We start from the raw sequence: 22,876 nt of genomic DNA, 5'->3' as shown, positions 1-22,876 counted from the left end.
GTCCTACTTTGTTATCAGAATATCTGAATGATCTAGGTATAGGGTAGATTCTTTTTTAACCTTGCTCTTCTACTGAAAGAACATAAACATCAGGCAACTACTTGGCTATTGGATTGTAACAGCTGGTATAGTGTGTGTCACAAATCAATCCATATACCAGCCAGTTAGCTTCACGCAGAAAAATGGTGTTTCTGCTACAGCCACCGACAACACTAGAACATATAAACACAGTTTGAAGATCTGGGATTAATCACAGGGTCAACAGGCAGGAAGGGCTGAAATAACTTAATATACCCCACCATGTATTCTGAGGATGGAACATGAAGCACACAGTTAAAGCAATGGTATATAAGGGACAGCATCCACAACTAGTAACCTATCACCATCCCTTGGCTATTATTCTTTATTAAGAGAAAATGGTCCTTCTAGAATTTATTGACCATCTTCTCCAATGCAGACCAGGGCTTTAACAAAACATGTCTGTGGTTCTTCTGTGTGATCCAAAGCAGGCTGGAAACTGTTGTTCAGGTATCCAGATGTTGCTATTTATGACATATAGGGCCAGAGGACAGAAAATCTGACATCAAGATTGTTCTAAAAAATTACTGATGTTTCATTACCATTTTTTAGAAAGCTACAGAGAGCTGAATTATTTAGATAAAACAAAATTTCACACCCACACTATTATCATCTTTGAAAATCGGAAAGTCGCAATTGACAGAACAGGGGGAACCTATAACAAAAGCGAATCAGTTTGAAAATCCTCATACATATGATAAAGTTTAGTGGCATTTTCCTTTCCACAGCACAAAATGCGTGAAGACATAAAGGAAATTACAAACTGAGATAAAAGTAAGATTCAGTTGCTTGGGAATGAGCTTACCTAATGGTCGATATTTCATCTGAAATGAAGAAGGAGAAAAAGAATTTTAAAATATTGTGAATTTTAGTCAAAGAGAGTTTATGCACCAGTATCTATGACAAGCATGTTTTGCTTAGGAATGGACTACTTCCTCTTGAAGAGGGAAATGGTTTCTCTGATGAGAAATGACATGTGGGTCTTGGTTCCTGACATCATGTGGAGACAACTAGATCTGATTTCATACTGAAGTAATGCCAACGTTGGAATTATATCCCTTTCTTATTAAGTCATCATTTTCCGTGTTTATTAGATTCAGAACTCGCTTTGATGTATAATGATGAATCTGTGTTGGAAAACCATCACCTTGCTGTGGGTTTCAAGCTGCTGCAAGAAGAACACTGTGACATCTTCCAGAATCTCACCAAGAAGCAGCGCCAGACACTCAGGAAAATGGTTATTGACATGGTAAGACTTCCTTTCTACATCCTTCACTTACTGTTCCCTTCCCAGAAGGAGAAATCCCATTCTCTATGATAAACTGAATTTCCTGAGAGTTTCATTTTCTTTTTACCCTAGGTGTTAGCAACTGATATGTCCAAACATATGAGCCTGCTGGCAGACCTGAAGACAATGGTAGAAACAAAGAAAGTTACAAGTTCAGGTGTTCTTCTCCTGGACAACTACACGGATCGTATACAGGTATTTGAAGAATGCCTTTGATTTAACACAAAGCCAAATCAAACTAAACCGAACAACAAGTCAACAATGAAAACAAGCATCAGTTCAGTTAGCCACACATCTGATTATTATTACAACTTGGGTTTATTTTAAGAACAAGCTAAGGAAAATGGACATTCAAGTTTATCCTCTAATTTATGAAGAAAAAACATAACCCTATTTATTGAATTGCTTAGTGCTAAAAATAAATGGCAAAATTCATTTGTAATAGGGGATACGTGACTGCTGGTCCCAAAAGCTCGCGTTTGGATATAAATCCCATCGACTTGAAGATTGTTAGGTCTGTTTTGATTATACTAACTGCCATCAGCTGGTCTCTTTCCACAAGTGGAAAATATGAAGACATCTACTTTGAGTAATTCTTTGCATTTTTTCCAAACTGGGGAAGGGAAATGATGGCAGCATTTGACCTCTAATGTTCATTCCAATTTTTACATTCAATGACTGTCAATCTGAGAAGACACACATTTTCCCTTTCAGGACTCGATAATGGTAAATAACCATGTCTAGCCAGCACATTTTTTTGTGCACACACCACAATTATAATGCAACTAAAATGTTCTAGGGTTTGGTACCAAGTGTACTAGTACAAGAGATATGAGATGTTCTGGTAGTATTTACACTATATTTTATGGGATTTCTAAAACTTGGTGATTCCAGGTCCTTCGCAACATGGTACACTGTGCAGACCTGAGCAACCCCACCAAGTCGTTGGAATTGTATCGGCAATGGACAGACCGCATCATGGAAGAATTTTTCCAGCAGGGAGACAAAGAGCGGGAGAGAGGAATGGAGATTAGCCCAATGTGTGATAAGCACACAGCTTCTGTGGAAAAATCCCAGGTATATACTATGCCATTTTCAAAGTTTTTGTGAGCTCTGCTGATTGTAGAACTAGAGGGTTCTATCTAATTCCTGAAGTTATAAGGAAGCAACTACCCCTTTAGTTCCATTCTGCTTGTGACTCATTCGCCTTCTCCATTACACTCAATTTCACAGGGTGTAGACAAAGTAGGCCTCAGAAACTCATCGCAGCTTGATCTGTGTCTTCTCAAGCAGTTTAGAAAGTTGTCTATGGCCTTAGCAAATCTAGCTGACTAAACTTAGAGCGGCTGCCTCCTCACTGTCTCTCCAGATTTCTTTTCTCCCTGTCCTCATCCAAGAGCTCTACTCTTCATCCTTGCTTCCTCCGCCCTGTGTCTGTTGTCTCTCCATTATCAAGTGCACGGCCAAATGTGAATCTCATTCTGCATACCTCTTCTACCTCACAGTCAACGCCCCATCCTATGTCCCCTTCCAAGGTTGCTTCTCCACCTCTGAGAACACACTGACATCTTGGGTTGTGTCTGAGAACTGGGGATGCTATGCTGGAGGCAGGGGGATACAGAAATGCCTCAGACACTTGTAGTTGCAGAGTATGTCCCACTAGAGGTATCAATATCCCTACAAAGGCCTCAGGGCATGCTGAAATGTTATTTTTTCAGGGCAACGAATGGCCTGAGCCAGGTGGTCATGATCGATAATGGGTCCAGGTTGAGGAGTGCTTTTTTAATTCGTGTTCATCCTCTTTCCCCGCTACCTGCTACCCCCAAACTTACACATGTTATAATATCAATGCAAAGTTCCTTTGCAGTTATCATTTTGTTGTTTTTTAAAGAAACCCAGTCAAATGAGTTTAAAATCTGTGAAAGTGCTCTAAAAGTCTAATATGCTATAAAAATGCATGCTAACATTCAGTTGTCAGGGCCAATTCAAATCCCCTAAAGCCTAAATTTGAACAATTAGTTAAGTAGAATAATGTCCATTGATTATCAACAGTGATATTTTATATTTATATGGTGTTCTATGTGGTTTTCCATACATTTTCCCATACCTTGTCCTATTTGAACCTCAAAGAGCTTTGTGAAATAGACACAGCAGTTGTTTCCCAGTGCATCAGGTGGAGAAGCTCTCCTCTTGGTTCATTCACCAGCTCCTGGATGACCCAGCTACCCTCCGCCCAGAGCTCTTCACTCTCCATCACTGTGGGCAGGTCTCTCTGTTGCCATGACGTCATGGTCCACTCAGGTGTTTCCCGCAGATGGGCTTTGGCAAGCATTGTCTGAGTTGTCTGGCAATAAAGTCCTTGACTCGGTGCTCTTCGGATTTGTAGAGCTCTCTCATCCCTGGACCTCACAAATAAGCAACTAAGGCTCCCTTTCAAAAAAGTGCCAAGCATTTAACAGAAGCAAAACAAATGAAGAAAGGAAATGACAGCACTTTGTTCAGCTGATCCCATTTTCTCCATTGCCTTGAGTTAATTTTTTCAGGTCCCTGGAAAACACCTTGAGAATAGTCTCTAAAATCCATTAAATACACATAAAGAAGGAAAAAAGAGAAAGGAGGGAGTGGGCAGATGCAAGAGAAATATCTGAATCATTTGCAGTCAAGTTCACATGACCAAAGCAGATGACAGAGGTCCCTGACTTTGGTATGAGTTGTGTTAAAATTAGGGAAGCACCAGGGATGAGAAGATAGATGATAGATAGGTTGATAGATAATGATAGATAGATATAGATATAGATATAGATATAGATATAGATATAGATATAGATATAGATATAAAAGAGTCACTTATGAACTTTGATGTATTAAATGATTTTCCAAAACCCAGAATAGCTGTTTAAGGGCAGGTTTCCAGTCGTATGGAAAGATAGCTATTTCATGTCCCACAGACACATATACGCTGCTCTTGCTCATTTACCCCTGAATCCAGACCCAGTATCTCTCCAGTCCCCCAGACCAGGACAGGGGAATTCCATTCCCTCATTCAACTAGTGCCTATTCTTTTTCACAACCTGCCCCCACCCCCAGTGTTTCCTGTTTGTCCGACAATGGAGAGGTCAGCATAAGGCCACAGAGCCAGCTCATGCAGGATGCATAGCCCCTGTGTAAACCATAACAGAGCCATAAGCCTCGTATTTATTCACAGGAACACTAGCAAAGGAACTGCTTAATTGTTTTTATTTTCCCTCCTTTCTCCTGATGGAAGTGATTATAACCCTGTGGATCTAAGACAATTGCAGACATGTCCACAGAGGGAATATTTGTTTGTTTAGGTGCTTGAAGTATCTTCAGATGTTTTACCAAAGTCCTCTACAAACAAAAGCATTCCGTGGAACTTGAGAAATTTCAGAGTCATCAGGGGCCGTCTCCTCTTCATTTTGGAATGGTGGCATATTTTAAATTAATCAGGGAAGGAATCTTGAGTCAGAACTCATTAGACCTGGAGCTTCCTTCTTTGGAGAATGACTCACAGAATCCAAGTAGAGGCAAAGTCATTCCCAGCCAGGGTTACATCCAGACTTCTTATCTGGCACACAAAAAAGGAAAAGTAGTATGTTCTAGTGAGACAAACACAGGCTTTGGAATCAGACCACTTACCGGCTCTGTGATCTCTGACAAGATATTTTGTCTCAATGAATCTTAGTTTCCTCCTTTGTAGAGTGCGGATAACAATACCTCCTTTGGGGACTTAAGAGTAATAACATATATATTACATCCAGTGCAGGGTGTACCACAGAGCATATGCTCAAATAGGGGAATCCATCATTACTGATCTCTCTTGGGTTGTTGTGGCTCTTTCTTTGTCTAGAAACCAGGACTGCTTGTTTGGTTTTTTAAGAGTCCATCATAATAATCGACTTGTAACCTTATTTTTTTCCAGGTCGGTTTCATTGACTACATCGTGCACCCACTGTGGGAGACCTGGGCAGATCTGGTACAGCCTGATGCCCAGGACATTCTGGATACATTAGAAGATAACAGGAACTGGTATCAGAGCATGATACCCCAGAGTCCCTCCCCACCGCTGGATGAGCAGAACAGAGACTGTCAGGGTCTGATGGAGAAGTTTCAGTTTGAACTAACCCTTGAAGAGGAGGATTCTGAAGGCCCTGACAAAGAGGGAGAGGGTCACAATTATTTCAGCAGCACAAAGACACTTTGTGTGATCGACCCTGAACATAGGGATTCGCTAGGAGACACTGATGGAGACACTGGGGCAGAGAACAAGACCCCGATCGACACATAATCGCCTTCTCTGTGGGGAGATGAACATTCCACCTTTGACAAGCATGCCAGCTGTATGGTAGGGCCAGCCCATCATGGGGACGTAGGCCTGCGCGGGACAAGGGCCATGTGGCCTTTCCAGTTAACTCGAGTTTGGAGCCAGAATGCAAGACCGTGAAGCAGACAGCAGTTCAGAAAATCCCACGGTTGACTTGCCTTGCTTGCAAGCTTAGTGGATGGAGAGCTGAAGCTTTATCTGGTACTGGAGGCCAAGATCAGATCCTGAGTAAATGGCTTGAAAATGGAAGACACAAAACTGAGAGATTTCTCTGCACTAAGTTTTGGGAATCTGCCCCCTCTCGTGACTGAACTGACTAATAACTTCACGTATAAATCCGCTCACCTGTCCCCTTGTCTGCCAACCTGTGTGCCTTTTTTGTAGAACATTTTCACGTCTTTAAAACACCTGTTGAATACCTAGAGTTTAGTATCAACTTCTACACAGATAAGCATTCAAAGTTGACATAAACTTTTTTGACTCTTTCTGGGGGTGGGGAAAAAAGGAAAGAAAATGGTCTTCCTTCTTTCATGGGCAATATCTTTCACTTTACTACAGTTATTTTGCAAATAGAAAGGATATGCTTCTAACTACATTCCACTTCCTTCCCCTGTTGTCCCATCCAACTTCACAGTTGCCCGTCTAACAAATCTCTGTCTGCCTGCTTACAGCAGTTTTTCTTCTCCTCTTAGGACTTCACTTTTGTGCTACAAACAGAATAAAAGCGAACAAGCTAAGAGGTGGGAAGGGGTAGTTGTGTCGTTCCCAACAACAGTCTGTAAAATGTAGCTTGATTAGGCAGTGCGCCATGTTGAGTCCTGAAGCCCTGAGCCACTGGGCGCTGCACGGCCCCCCATCCACCCCCCCACCCCCCAGCGTTCTCTACCCAGTGACACACCGGTTTCAATTTGATGCTGCCGTCCTTCTCTTGCACTGCCTTCTGCGCTAACACCTCCGTTTCTGTTTATTATAACAGTCTATTTATTACTTAATGTATATAATGTAATGTTTTGTAAGTTATTAATTTATATATCTAACATTGCCTGCCAATGGTGGTGTTACATTTGTGTAGAAAACTCTGCCTAAGAGTTGCGACTTTTCTTGTAACGTTTTGTATTGTGTATTATATAACCTGGACATCGCTTAAGAAAGACATACGACCCCCTCCCAGGAGGACATTCGTGGGCTTTTATTCAGACGGTCTGCCCCCTTCCCTGTCTGAGTTGCTAATTCTGCACAACTCCTTTGTGAACCAGTTTTGGAAACAGGATTCTCACATTCGATATTAAATGGTTTATACTGAGCTTTTACTTTTGTAGAGTTTGATAGGGGTAGGGGGCAAGGGGATGTAGTTTTTACCCATGTTCTATCCAAATCTGTGTACGCAGGAGTTGGGTTATGACTGGGTTCTACTATAATTGTGGCTTTGGTTTAAACAGCAACACTACATTTGCTCACAGATGGCTCTTCTGAGTGTTCCCAAACTACTGACTTTGAAGCAAAAGCCTCCTGCCTGCCATTAAGCAGGAATGTCATGTTCTAACTAATTACAAAAAAAAAAAAAACACACACACACACACAATAAAGCAATGTGAATTTTATAATAAAATGTGAACTGATGTAGTAAATTATGCAAATGTGAAGCTTCTGATAACACTTGTTAGACCTGTAATTGGCTTCAGTCTCCATTTGTAAAATATATTCCACGCTTTCAGTTCAGCATTGTAACTCACTAAAGAAATGGCACAAATGTGCATGACCAATGGTTTTGTATGTCTATGAACACTGCATTATTTCAGGTGAACATTTTATTGTTTTCAAAAGTTTCTCACAATGTATGTTATAGTATTATTATTATATATTGTGCTCAAATGCATTCGTAAGAGACTTTTATATGAAGTGAATAAACAGAAGCATGATTAGATTAGACTGTAGGCCCAATTATTTTGTGGTTAGTTCTGACCTATGAAAAGCAGATCTTTTTTTCTCTTCTCTCCTACCATACCGCACTAAGGAAACCAATTACTTTGCCTGGCCAACCTCTCAACTGAAGTTTCAGAATCTGTGTCCCAAAAGTCCCCTAGCTTGGAACGTTTCACATGTTCTTAGCAAATATCCACACAGCTCAATGATGCGGGAGGTGGTAAAGGAAAACAAACAAAACCAGTTTAAGAGTCTGAAAAGTTTAATCCACTATAAATCAAGGGAATCTCCAACTTGGCTGAGTCCTCCAGAAAAAATGAATCATAGAATTCCAGAACATTAGCTTCATGGAGTCGGTTCTACTGATTCATTTTACACACAAAGGATCTGAGGTCCAAAGAGTCATCTTCAAGCACCATTGATAGAGTACTGATTGACTCTCATGGTCTTTTTGATGATTTGTGGAGCCCCTTATTGATCATCTGGTTTGATCTGGAAAGAGCTATATAAATATGATAGGCAGAATATTAAAATGTTTTGTTGAAATTTTACATTTTAAAATCAGCTTTAAAAAATGTTTTCCTAAGAAGTGTGTGTGTGTGTGTGTGTGTGTGTGTGTGTGGTGAGGAAAGCCATAGATAAGAACCAGTGGATATTTAACCACAGGGAACTGTTTGTAAACTAGTAAGTGGGTCTGCTTTAGAATTCCACTCAATAAACTGAAATTACCTAATTCTTTACAAAGACAGGATGAGCCAATATTGCAGAACCAGTTAGCCTGCTGGTTGCAGAGCTAATGTTTACAGCACTTAGCTACCTTCTCTGATAGAGAAGTGCTTCTTAGATTTTTGGATTCCTGAGCTCTTACAGATTAAGTGACAAAAGTGAATTGGTTAGCAGAGTCACAGGTGTGACTTTCATAATGTCTACAGCTATAAATATTTATGAATATGTGCAGGTATGTTTTCTACAGAGAAATAGTTTTTAATCCTTGTTGCAAATGAGAATCGCCTGGAGAATAAATATTTTCTTAAAAAATATTAATGTTTGGGTCATACCCACACTCCTAGATTCTATTTGAATTGGTGTTGGGTAGAGCCCTGGGCGCCAAATTTAAAATTCTCCACAGGTAATTCCATGTGCAATCTGAGTGGAGAGCTATTTGCTCCTGAAGAAAGAGCCATGCTTGGGACTAAGGCTTTTGTCATTCCTTTAATCTTGACAAAAGACTGGGCAGCTTAAAAACAACAGGAGTTTATTTCTCACAGTTCCAGAGGCTGAGATCAGTCCAAGATTAAGGAACCAGCATAGTCACATTCTGGTGAAGGTCCACCTCCTGGGTCATAGCTGGTACTTTTTTGCTCTGTCTTCACTTGGTGGAAAGGACTAAAGATCTCTCTGGACCTTTTTATTTTAAGGCACTCATACCATTCATTAAGACCCAGCCCTCATGACTTAAGCATCTCCCTAAGGCCTCACTTCCTAATACTGTCATCTTAGGGAGTTAGGATTTCAACAGATGAATTTTGGAGAGGACACATTCAGGCCATAGCAACTTTCTTTCACTGCAATTGTCTTCAGATATCGTGCACCCACCATGGCCAGGTGCTGGTTCAGGTACAGAGATGAGGCCAGGCATCAGAGATGAGGTAACTCAGAGCTCTATACTCCAGGAGCTTGCAAGCTGCTTGTGCTGCTCACCATCTGCTTTGCAGACCACAAAATCATAATTATGTTCTCAGGAAAACCACAATGAAGATAAGTCTAAAAGAAAGTTAATCATCTGGTTCTAGAACATAGGCTATAAGTATAACCGTTCTCTTATCTATGATGACACATCAGTGTTCCTAATGGCAAGGAGCTACTGTGGAAGCAGAAATTACTATGGTATCTTTGCCAGGGCTGAGGATACTTTAAAAAAATGTGTAGGAGCCTAAGGCTGACTTATAGAGTCAGGCACTATCAGACTTCCACAGGCTTATTTTGACATGAGTTGGAAGTCATGGAAAGTCTCAAATTCTCTTTGTTCAGTCCACTGAACAAAGCCTACTGGAGTTCAAGTAAAGAAACATGGTTTATTACATGGATTCTGGAGCCAACTGGCCTGGGTTTAAATCCTGTCTCCTCCATTTACTAACCACATGGCCTGAGATAAGTCACCTACTCTCTCGGCTACAGTAAAATGGGGATTATTAATTTGTCAGGTGGAGGTAATAATCCCAGGATTTTTCCAACATTCCATTGCTACTTATCTGAGCCCATGTCTTAGTGATTGATCAAATCCATGATCATGAGCTTTAAAACCTATGAGACCCAGGTGAGACAGGAAAGCTGGCAAATTCCCTTTATAAACCCACACCTTATGTATCCTGTACCCCTTATGAAGAATTCTCCAAGCTGGTTATCTCTCACATTCCTCAAGATTCAGATAAGATATCCTCCTACAGGAAGCTTCCCTGGTCCCCAAGATTGGGATAAGGACTCTTACTAGAGCTCCCAGAACAGCCTGTGCTTTACCTGTGTAATTAGCTGTGTAACCTTGGGCAAGTCACTTAACTCTCTTTTGCCTCAGCTTTATCATCTGTAAAATAAAGATAATTATAATAATACCTAGATTATAGCAGGTTATGCAAGAATTACATGAGTTGATATACATAAAGTTCTGGGAAATATTATAATTATTAACATCTACTGCTATACGGTGAAGTTTGGTTTCCATCTTCTCCAAAAAACATTGAAGTCAGAAGCTGGATCTTATTTCCTATTGAACTTCCAATGCCCAATCCAATATCTGATACAAATATATATTTGTCAGACTAAATGAATCAAGTGGTTTTGTGCAAGGGTAAAACACAATCTCATGCCTAAAGCTTTTCAAACCAAAAAAGGATGTTGGGAGGGGCGCCTGGATGGCTTAGTCAGTTGTCTCTTTTTTTATTTTTTTAATATTTTATTTATTTATTTATGAGAGACACAGAGAGAGAGAGAAGCAGAGACATACGCAGAGGGATAAGTAGGCTCCATGCAGGGAGCCTGATGCAGGACGCGATCCCAGGACCCGGGGATCATGACCTGACCCAAAAGAAGACGCTCAACCACTGAGCCATCCAGGTGCCCCCAGTCGTCTGGCTCTTGATTTTTGGCTCAGGTCAAGATCTCAGGATCATGAGATAGAGCCATGTGTGAGGCTCCATGCTCAGTTGGGGGTCTGCTTGAGTTTCTCTCTCTCCCGGGGCACCTGGGTGGCTCAGTGGTTGAGTATCTGCATTTGGCTCAGATTGTGATCCCAGGGTCCTGGGATCAAGGTCTGCATTGGGCTCCCCGCAGAGAGCCTGCTTCTCCCTCTGCCTATGTCTCTGGCTCTCTCTGTTTCTCATGAATAAATAAATAAAATATTTTTAAAAAGAGAGATTATCTCTCTCCTTCTGGACATCTCTCTCTCTCTCTCTCTCAAATAAATAAATAAATCTATCTTAAAAAAATAAAAAGTGTTAGTCTCTGAGTCTGGAATGAATAAGCCATATAATTTTAGAACCAAAGATTTCCCAAAGATCATCTGGTCTACCCCATTACTTTTATAAATAAAGGAACTGAGGATCAGAGATGGCCAGTGATTCACCTGAAATCACACAGTATAGTAGTGTAACACAGTATAGTAGTGTTGTAGAGCCGCCATAAACAAGTACTGTAAACTGGGGGTGCTTAAACAATGGAAATTTATTGTCTCACAGTTCTGGAGGCTAGAAGTCCAAGATTATGATGGTGTCAGGGTCAGCTCCTTCTGAGGGCTATGAGAATCTGTTCACGCCTCTCCCATCACTTCTGGTAATTTTGGGACAATCTTTGACATTCTTGGCTTGTAGATGCAGCACCCTAATCACTGCCTTCATGTTTACATGGTGTTCTCTGTGTTTGTATACCTGCATCCAAATTTCCCCTTTTTATAAGGACATCAGTCATATTGGGTTAAGGACTCACCCTTCTCCAGTCGGACCTCACTTTAACTAATTACATCTAATCAACTAATTACATCTATTTCCAAATAAAGTCACATTCCGAGGTACTGGAGGTTAGAATGTCAAGATATAAATGTGAGGAAGGATATAACTCAACCGATAATACATAGTTACTCACCAGAAGAGTTCTCAATTCCTTACTCAGGTGTTTTTTTGTCAGCATCATGGATGTTGGGAGCTGTAGACACCCATTCAACTTTCCTGTACCTCAAAATTCTCTCTGAAATCAGAGGAAGAGACCATATTCCTAAAGAGGTACTACCCCATTATAAAAAGTTTAACACTTTATACCAAGGCATTTTGTTTTCTTAAGGTCTTTCTGAGTTCTTCAAATATATTAATTATTTAATTATTAAATGTTTCCTTTCCTAAATGCCACACGGAGAAGAAAAAGCAGAACCTTAGGGTACGAGGAAATACATAGCCCAGAGATTAAAAGCTTAGGCCTTGAAAATGAACAGATCCTTGTTCAAATCCACTTCCTAGCTGTGTAACCTGAGGCAAACATTTAACCTCTTCAAGCCATGTTCCCTCTTTGTTAAAATGAGGAAAATAATAGTAACTCTTAATGAGATTTCTGTAAAGACTAGTGAACAATGCATAAAAAGTGCCTCAGCATGAGCCATTATACATGGGTATCAGCTAAGGCTTCATTCTTTCCACAAATATTTATAGAGTGCCAATTATGTGCTAGGCACTGTGTGATGAGCAAAACACACAAAGTCCCTGCCTTTATGAAGTTTATATTTTCTAATGGGGGAGAAAGACCCCAAAGAAACGAGAAGATGATTACTACAGTATCTGAGGGTGATGTGTGCTTTGGGTTTGGCAAGGGACAGTGGTGTAAGAGCAATGGCTCTGGAGTTCCTCAACTCAGGTAGGAATCCCAGCCTCACTCTTTGCTAATAGTATAAATTGGGGTGTAGCAAATACAAAGTGTGCCTGTCAACTTCAACAAAGAGCAGGAACACCAGGTAAAGGAGAGGAATAGGAAATGAAGCTGGCAGCCAGGTCACAGAGAATTGTTAGGCTTTTGCAAGGACTTCACAAAGTTATTGGATGATTTTGAGCACATGATTAACATGATCAGACCTGCATTTCTAAAAGATTACTCTGTAAGGAGAATAAATGATACTGAGGCAAACACAGACTCAGAGAGACCAGTTGCTGCTCCTATCATCCTCTGAAGTGACAGAAACTTGACAAGATTAGCGGTGGTAAAGGTGGTTCAGATTTGGAAGACCTGGGATACATATTCAAGGAAGAGCCAACAGGTCTTGCTGATGGATTTGAAAAGGGAAGCATAGGACAAGGAGTGAGAAAGATTCCAAGAGTGTGGTCTGGGCAACCCGTTGAATGGTAGGAATATTTACCACAATGGGGAGCAATTGGAGGAGAACAGATTTTGGTGAGTTGGAGGTGCTTTTTGTCATCCAAATGGAGATATTGTGGAGGCAATTGGTATATGAATCTGAAGTTCAGGGCAGATGTCATCAAAGTCCTAAACTTATCAGTGAGTAGGCTCCGTATCTACTTGTCCATGTGGACTAAATCTATTTTACCCCAAGGCATCTCTGACACAAAATGTGGCCCCTTAAGGAGGTTCCTCAAGAGATGTGCCCAAACCAAGCATTTTTGTGGTTTAATAGAATTTTATAGAAGCAACAGTTGGGTCTGGGAAGGTCACTTTCTACGACATGCTGCTCTCTGGACTGCATAGCTGCCTCATTACCTCTTCTCTGTACCCTCTGTCCTTGAACCCACTGAACCACCCTCTCAGGAGCAAACGAGTTATTTTTCCTGCCTTTTTGCACCACATTTAGCATTCATATTTTGTTCATGGAGTATGATTTAGGGAAATCTCCTTTCAAAACCAAAGAGCTTCTCAATATGTTCTTTGTGCAATTATATACATTGCTCTCCTAAGAGGAATTCAAATATAAGAACCTTTTTGATTATCTCTTCCCTCCATAAAAATGGAAAGTCTCACAAACTTTCTAAGAGGTAAGTGAGGAGAAGGCAAAGCTCAAGTGTCTCCTTATGGCTCCCAAGCCTTCCCTACCTCATGGTCAAACCCTGCTCATGACCTTTGCCAGATTTGCACTGATGCTTGAGCAGTGTCCTCAGGCTCTGCTCAGTGGTTAGGACTTGGGCTCTTGGGTAGCGATCTTATCTCCTGTTCTTTTTTCCTTCCTCTCAAATTTTACTCTGTCACTTCAAGGGCATGAACTCTTCTCCGTGTCTTTGATAGAACAATTCTTCCAAGCCCTTTTGTTGCTTAAGAGTGCTCTTTGCATCTCCTGTTTTACCCTAAGCAGCTCTCGCATTTCTCTATATAGCTCAGTGACCTGAGTGCAGGCTCTGGTGTGAGCAGAGGGGAGACCCACAAATAAAAACAAATAAAAAGTGGTTTGTTACAACAGAGGGGGAAGAACAAAAGTGGCCATTCTGGATGCTTTAAGGTACAGTATGTCATGTTCAGTATAGCTATTTTCAATAGTAATTTTGTTTTTATTTTATTTTTGTCTTTTTCATTGACTTCTAACCTAACTTTCAAGTAAGATGTGACTCCACGTTTTCTAGGTTCCCACATGGAAATCTCAAGAAGAGCCCAGCTGGAGTGCTCGAAACCAAGCAACTGTAAACTTTGTGAGGACAAGGACCAGGTCTGGGGCTTTGTTCTCTGTTTCCACAATGCCTAGCCCTACGCCTGGCACAGAGAGTTGATGATCAAACATTTGCTGAATAAACCTGGAAGGTGACTACAAGAAGACCTCAGTTAATAGGTAGATGAGAAAGATATACATTCCAGGCAAGTTGGCTCTTATTTCTCTCACTGGATTGCAATGATCTGTTTCCAGATCTGTCTCCCTACTCAACACTGAGCCCCTCCAAGCTAGGATGTTTTTCATTTTATTTCTTTTTTAATCTTTGTATTCCTCACTATCAACAGCATTATTCTGGCCTTAAGTGAAAAGAGCGTCCAGTGATGTTTCTTGAGGAAATGGCTGAAGAAACAAAAAAAACCTTGTTATTGAAATAATTTGTGAACTATATCCATATACTTGATTTTCTTGGGGAAGAAATAGAGTATGCTGGGAAAACAAGATTTGATGAATCCATGTGACAGGCCTTGTTCTGCCCTTTCCTAGTTGTGGGAACTTGGGCACCACTTAAATTTTCTGAGCCTAGGTTTTCTCATAATTAAATGGAATAAGTAATAGACAGCTAAAGATGGGGTCATATATAGTGTTCCATATAGTAAATACTCTACTGTTTGGATGTATGTTCTTATGGATGAAAGGACTAATGAATATTAAAATACTTTTAAAAATCACCTCTGTCTCTGAGAAGCATAATGCAGCAATATCTTTTGATTAATTTAGTGTTCTCTAAATTAAGCTCCAGTTAGTCTAGATTTTTCTACACACACCTCAATACTCCAGAGGGATAAATGCTCACATTCCACTCCACCAATATGGGGCCATTCTGACACTGACAAGCTCAAGGAAACAGAAGGAAACATGTAGATCATATTAGCCTGTGGTGCTCCAATGAAGCAAATCCCTCAAAGTATGTCTGCCTGACTGAAAGCTTTCTGTTAATAGGGAACTTAGTAATATTTTTTGAGATGTTGTAAATTATTAGGTTTTTTTTTAATTATTAGGTTTTTAAGATGGAATCCAATTGTGCTCTTCTGGAGCATTCTCTCTGGTTTACTTTTTTATTCTATAGCCAAATAATATATATAATTCCTTTTCTAATTTCTTGTTCCAATTGAAGATAGGAGCCAAACTTTCAGAGTTTGTGACTATATGAACCTGGGAAGGATAATATAATCACTCTGTGCCTCAGTTTCCTTATTTGTAAAACAGAAGTGATAAGAACAAAAGCTTAAAAATTATTGTGAGGATTAAATGAATTATGGCTGAAAACTTTCAGATTAGTGTCTGGCCCACAGTACACATTAACAGATGTTAACTATATACAGCTAGAGACAGCATGCTTTCTACATTGTAGTTCCTTCAACCATATTTCATCCGACTTAAATTTATCATTCTGGTCAAATTATCCTGAGCTTGCTCACATTAACTGTGCTTTCTTAGGATGAATGTTCCAGAAGCAAGCACCATATTTTGGTCATGGTAAAGCACGGTATGACTCTTGCCCTTCTTTGTTCTGAGCACTGTTCCAGGGCCCAAGATTGTATTCATTTGGGGAGAAGTCAGTGACTCACTGTGATGATTCATAAGGTGCTTACAGGCAAACAAACCCTTCACACCTTTTCGCAGGAACCACTGTGAAACCACATCTCCTCCATTCTGTGCTTACAGCATTGGGTTTCTTCAACCAAATGCCACATTGACACTTTACTGATAACATTTCATCTGAAAAACTAGGGGAGTATAGGGAAGAACATTTTCAGTTGGGGTGTCAGACTGACTTCTGTGTGAATCCCAGCTACAGCACTATTTTTGAGACCTCAAAGAAGGCACTTGTTTGATTTTTGGTTTTCTTTTCTGAAAAATAGAGGAATGATATCCATGTCAAATGATTATTTAGAAAGATTAAGTGACATAACTTAAGTAAAGAGTCTGGCATGTTCAGGTATTCAATAAAAGAGTAATATTGGTGCCATACTATAGGTGATGATTAACTGAAAATATATGTATGGGGAAAAAATCTTTATATTTTTCATTTTAATTCTAAAATAAACATTGTTTTAGCCTAAAAATAATTGTAAATTATTATTCCAATAATTCATTAGCTTTGACCCTCTCCTTAGGATTTGTGATCTAAGTCTTTGATTATCATGTATTCTATATTTTCATTTCCATTGTTAGTAAAATGTTAACCAGGACAGGACAAGGAATGGAAATGTATGAAGTCACCAGCAGCCTTCCAGATCAGCATCAATCCATTAGTCAGTGTTCCATAGGCAATGGTAGTGAGTTGACTATAAATTCGGCTGTGTGTACCAGCTATAAATTCACCTGTGTACACAAATGTATCAGGAAAATTGTGATCAAAAGCTTTCCTGAAATTGAGACACGGCATGTCTAAAGCACTTGTCTCCTTGGTACAATCTACTAACCCTAACTGAGAAAAAAAACTACTATAGCATGACTTGATCTGAGGAAACTCCTCTGCTAAATGACCTACAACTCATATCTTAATAATCTGTTTAAAAATTTCTCATATAATTGATGTCATGCTTGACAATCTGTACTGATAGATTCTATCTTTCTTTCTAGAGATTGGGATAATATTTGTCTCTCACACACCCCCAAATTTGTGACATATTTTGTATTCTTTCTCATTTCTCCAAGATCACCAATTATGAATCAAAAACACATTTGGTAAGTCCTTTCAATACACTGGAAAATAATGCACTTAGAAAAATGAAATCACTTAGGAGATGCTCTCCTAACACCTCTTTGCTTTATTGAGCAAGTCTAGCAGAAAATAATGGTACTCATATCCTCTTGGTTAAGGGCTTCTCTCCTTCTACCTGAAGAAAACTGCCATCTTCCACCAAACATACAATTTCAGAAAGGATGTCAAAAGAGCAGTGAAAGAGGATAGGGGAACCTATCTACTGTTCGGAATAAGGGTTCTTTAGCACCTACTACTTTTTAATTCAGGAAACTTGTATTGAGTCCCTAATATTTCTCAGACAGTGTTCTAAGACATTGTTCTTGCTTTTCATGTGCTGGAGGATATAGGAAAACAAAGGTTCAAATAAAATATTCAAGCAGTATAAGAAGTGCTCAAGTAGATATATGTATAAAGAACACGAACGTGGGAGCTCATTCTTTTTGGAGGGGAATAATAGGAGTGTTTTTCTATGAAAGGCAAGGTTGAGTCTTCAAGGATATAGAGCAGCCAACAGACCAAAAGGATCAGGAGAGGAAGGGTAGGAAGGACACATGAAAAGAACACATAGAGGGGCGCCTGGGTGGCTCAGTGGTTGAATGTCTGCCTTTGGCTCAGGTTGTGATCCCAGGGTCATGGGATTGAATCCCACATTGGGCTCCCCACGGGGAGCCTGCTTCTCCCTCTGCCTATGTCTCTGCCTCTCTGTGTGTGTGTTTCTCAGGATTAAATAAATAAATAAAAATCTTAAAAAAAGAGAAAAGAACATATAGAGCCATGAAAGAGTATTGTTGAAGCCCATCCATATATTCATATATTACACAAATACTTATTGAATACATACTGTGGGCCAGGTACTCTCCTAGATGTTGAGGATACAGAGACCTACAAACAGAGAAAAGCCCTACTCTCATTGAATGAAGTTAGAGACAGACATTAATTAAAATTTTAAAAAGTGAATGTGTTATTAGGAACTGATAGAAGTTCTCCAAAGGATGGAAATATAGTTACATGAGAATAATTAGAAGAAATCACCTCAGACAATTTATGAGGAAAAAGAAAAGGAAGTGTTTTATGACTGACTATAAAAATAATATTTGCAGAAGTCCTGTAGCAGGAAGGAGCAGAGAACCTAGGAGGGACGGAAAGAGAGCCAGTTTGACTAGAGATTGTGGAGTAGTAAAACATGAGCCTGGTGAGGCAGGCACAGGCCATATCTCACAGGGAATTTTAAGGATTTTGCTCTTAACTTACACAATGAGAATGCCCTAAGCAGTTTAAGTAGGGAAGTGAAATGATCAGACTTGGATTTTAGAAAGATCATACTAATTATAATGTGGAAGGCAAATCCTGAGAGGATGATAAAAATTGGAAGACAGTTAGCAGGTAATTTCAATAGTCCAGCAAAAATGATATGAACTAAGGTAGGACGGTGGAGGTGGAGAGAAATGCATGCATGCGGAATTATTTAGGTGTCACATTTATAGCTCTTGGTGATGAATGATTTAAAGAAGAAAAAAAGGAAAAAAGAAGAATAGATTCCAAGTTTTTGGCTCACACAAGTGGAAAGTTGTGAAGTCAATTTCCAAAAAAAAGGATCACCAGGGAACTAGTAGTTGGCAAACGGGGAGGGAACAGGATTCCAGTTTGGGGTATGTTGACATTTAGTTGTCTTTGTGACATCTCAGCAGATGTGAAGGAGACATCAAAATATGATAGTCTGGAATGCAAAGAAGCCTGGGCTGGAAGGTACCCATAGATTATACACCTGGTACTTAAAGCCATGGGGTGTCTCACTATGTAGTGAGAAAAGAGAGTTGGGGATAGTACTAAACTTTGAGGATCTCTGTTATTTGATGAGACGATATAAAAAGGTTGGGCCTACAAAGGAGAATGAGGAAGACAAAGTAAAGGAACTAGGAGTATACCAAGAGAATCTGGTGTCTAAGAAGGCTAAAGGGGAACTAAAGGGTGGCTCAGTGGCTGAGCGTCTGCCTTTGGCTCAGGTTGTGATCCTGGGGTCCTGAGATGGAGGCCTGCATCAGGCTCCTCCCAGGGAGCGTGCTTCTCCCTCTGCTTATGTCTCTGCCTCTCTCTGTGTGTCTCTCATAAATAAATAAAATCTTTTTCTTTAAAAAAAAAAGAAGGCTGAAGGAAGAAAATATTTTAAGAAAGAGATGTTCTATAATATTGAACCCTGCTGAGAGAAGAAGTAAAATCAAAAAGGAAAAAATACTTACTTTAGTTAGAAATATGGATATTACTGGAGATCTTATATCATTTCCAGTAAAATGATGGCTTGGTGGTCAGTTTTCAGTGAAGAAAGAATAAGGGGAGGTGAAAAATGGATGTAGTAAGAAGAGAGGAGAAGCTCAGTTATGACGAGGAAGATTGGGAGAGACTCAGGGATCATTGATTGTGTCTGCCTGGGAAGGCAGAGATGGTGTGGTCCAAAACACTGGTAGAGGAATTGTCCTAGAAGAAAGGTCACTTCCTCCAATATACCAGAAAAGGAGGGGAATGGATTTAAGTGGATTCAACAAAGGGAAATTCAAAGAATTCCTTCTGATATCTTTGATTTTCTTTCTTTAAAAAAAAAAAAAGATTTTATTTATTCGAGAGAGAGAGAGAATGAGTGGGAGGGATGGGCAGAGGGAAAGGGAGAAGCAGATGCCAGGAGCTGAGCAGGGATCCCGATGTGGGGCTTAATCCCAGGACCCCTAGATCATGACCCAAGCTCAAGGCAGATGCATAACTGACTAAGCCACCCAGGCATCCCATCTTTGATTTTCTTTTAACAAAAGAATATTGGCCCTTTCTCACTCACATTTTTTTTTAACCAGGAAGGACATCTGGTTGAAATCAAGTAAAGACACTTTGAGAGGATGCTAAAGAAATTCAACTATTATAGCCAAATAAGAATGCTAAGCCTGAAGAAGTGATAGCTCTACTTGGAGAAGGGAGATGATAGTCATCTTTGAATATGTAAGTAATTTTTACCTAAAAAAATTTTGTTTGTTCTTAATTTCACTAAGGGTGGAACCCAGGCTGATGGCAGGGAGATTTGGGGAGATTAGTTTGGACTCAGCATTTAGACAAACTAGATTTTCTAACCGTTCTTGTGCAAAGATGAAATGTTTTGATTAAACATGTGGTGAATCCTCAGATACTAGAGTCAGTTGTTTAAAACTTGTACTTGTTGGGGCTGATGCAAAAGGGGAAATTTAAGCATGAGATGGGAGGCTGGATTTTGGGAATTCTATTTGACTGGTTTTTTTCCCCTTTACAGCTTGAGGTCATTTGTTCTCTCTTTCTTCATCTTGAAGTTTATTCTCCCTGAGAAGATAGAAAGATGGAAAGATAGGGAAGAAGAGTTGATAGGAAGTAAGAATTAGAGGCAGAGTTTTTCTTCGACTTGTTAGTTCTACTCTATTGGCTCCATACTACTGTCTATAAGACTTTCCTGTACTTCCTTGATGTTTTCTCTTTTTTGCTTGTGTGTGTGCATGTCTCTGTGTGTGTGTGTGTGTTTGTGTGTGTGTGTGTTGTTTGACTTGATTTCCATCAGAGCTTTGAATACTCCCTCTCTTGTCCTCAGCAGTTTTTCGCCTAGTTTATTTTTATTGTTTTCTTACTAAGCATACACTCATATTCATCAAGTGGACTTCGTGCCTCTTTTTTTATGGCTCTATACTTTTGTATCCATTTTTGGAAGTCATTCCTCTTCCTATCATTTTTATACTCGTTATTTTACTACCTGAGCTTTTCAGAGCACACCCTTGTGCAGCCACATGAGTTTTTCTCATTTCCTTCCCAAGATCCAGGAGTAATGGTCATATGCATAGAACCTAATAGATGTTATAGCACCCATATGTAGTTATTACTGCATTTGATTACCCCACAATGTCGCCTAAAGATGCAAGTTCTGTGCCACCAGCTCTAATAGCAACACTACTTCCCATAATCACCATCATGGTCATCTCCAACTTTGTTGTAAAGATAGAGGTCCAGAGAAGACTAGGAAGTGCCTCAGATCATTCCACTGCACAGCCCAAAAGCAGGGACTCAAACTGAGATCTGCACAGTCCTAACATTGAGGCTGTCTTATATGTAAAGCTGCTACTCCAGGACTTGTTTCCTCAGCTATTATAAATTTGGAGGCATAATCACTTTCTCCAAAATTACCTGTTATTTCCTCAACATGCTCTTCCTCTTTGGTTGTAATTACTTGGAATTATAGTTCCCTTAGTCAGTTCCTCAATTATAAAGAATGTTTATGAATTATTGACTGAACTTTCTGAGACCCACCTTTTCCAAATTCTTATGAATTCTAATGTTTCTTGGGTAGTCTGAGCGTCTCATCTGAGTCAAATTATTCTTCCCCTTTTGAGCTCTCTGTGCCTAAATTGTCCTCAGAGGCATATAAATACCCACTTTGACAGGGCATCTAAACTTTCAGTCTGTTTGTTGGTCACTCAGTCAATCAAAAACTACAGAGTGCTTGACATATGCCAACCACCATCTAGGCTTTTAGTATAGATTGGTAAAAAAGAAATATATAAACCAAATAGAGAGACATTAATCAAATAATTGCAAAAATAAATGTAAGTTGAGTATTTGTTTCTCCTTTGTTGCCCTTTGTTAGATTTCTTGTAGTTAATATGACAAACCTATCCCATAAACTTATGCCTTTAACCTTTTCCGCAATGCATCTTGCTCTCTTAGAAACCACCTAATGCATTTCACAGGCACATAGAACTTTAGAGTAAGAAGAGAACTCTAAAATTAGCCCTGTCTGGCACTTTTTAAACTTTAATGTACATACAAATCAATGGGGGATCTTATTAAAATGTAGCTTCTGAATTAGTAAGTCTTGAATGAGATCTGAGATTCTACAGTTTTAGCAAGCTTACAGATGGTGTTGATGCTGCTAATACATGGACTACACTTTGAAGAGCAAAAATCTAGTCCTCTGGTTTATAACTAGGAGCATCCATCAGAATAGCTTGCTCTCCCAAAATACAGATTCTGAATCAGATTTTAGCAGGGGATGGGACATATGAAAATCGAAAAGGCAGCCTCAGACTTCCAGTTAATGTGAAAAAATAGGAACTGGGTTTACCATCCTGCCTAAAACAACCAATAGAAAAAAAATAATAAAACCTTACGAAATAGGATACAATGGTTTTCAAGACACTAGATATTAGTCAACAAAGGAAAGTGATTTCTGAGAAACAGGAAACAAATGAGGTAAGCCCAACAATCTTCCCTGAGAGAATTTGCAATCTGTGGAAAACAGTTAGAGAATAGTAACCCTAGCAAAGCCCAGCTGACTTCCTGAGTTGAAGAGAAAGAGCCAAGAATCAGAAGAGAACAAGGTAACTAGAGGTCTCAGGATAGAACACCAGAAAGGAGGGTGCAGACAGAGAGAAAACCCCAGAAGCCTGCAGAAAGCCCACCTCAAGTATATGGCAAAGTACTGACCAGCACATACCTATGAGAAAATGACCCAGGGCAAGGGTAATAAGTACTAGAATGGATGAGATGACAGTGCCTTGTGCTCACATAGAGCTAGAAAGAGTGCCTGTACCTATCATCTGGACTAGGAAACCTTAAGATTCATGAGGTATTAGAGTACTCAGGAAATAATGCCACAGGTAAAGAATAATTAGCCCAGACTGAGCACTGCCATAGTCTCATCTAATAAGTCTTAAAAACAAGATCAAAAGGATCAAACTTTTTCCAACTAACTTAACTGCATCATAGAATAAAGCTTGGTTACATTTCTAGGAATACAAATTATCCAGCACCAAACAAGGTAAAATTCAAAATGTATGGCATTTAATTTGCCAG

At 39.7% G+C, this 22,876-nt stretch overlaps 1 protein-coding gene across 8 annotated transcripts in view; it reads left to right on the top strand.

Moving 5' to 3' along the window:
- Positions 1-7,637, top strand: part of PDE4B (phosphodiesterase 4B) — a 542,476-nt gene extending 534,839 nt beyond the window's left edge. For all 8 annotated transcript variants that reach the window (XM_038537222.1, XM_038537223.1, XM_038537226.1 and 5 more), the window contains 4 exons: positions 1,173-1,327; positions 1,439-1,561; positions 2,261-2,443; positions 5,307-7,637. In XM_038537222.1, the coding sequence (XP_038393150.1) occupies positions 1,173-1,327; positions 1,439-1,561; positions 2,261-2,443; positions 5,307-5,672 (827 nt within the window). In that variant the 3' untranslated portion in view covers positions 5,673-7,637. The remainder of the gene's footprint in view (positions 1-1,172; positions 1,328-1,438; positions 1,562-2,260; positions 2,444-5,306) is intronic.
- The last annotated feature ends 15,239 nt before the right edge of the window (positions 7,638-22,876 follow it).

The sequence above is a fragment of the Canis lupus genome, chromosome 5 (assembly GCF_011100685.1).
Source record: "Canis lupus familiaris isolate Mischka breed German Shepherd chromosome 5, alternate assembly UU_Cfam_GSD_1.0, whole genome shotgun sequence".
In the NCBI taxonomy this organism is placed as follows: domain Eukaryota; kingdom Metazoa; phylum Chordata; class Mammalia; order Carnivora; family Canidae; genus Canis; species Canis lupus.
Note: the sequence above shows the minus strand (reverse complement) of the source record. Positions and strands in the feature narration are given on the sequence as shown.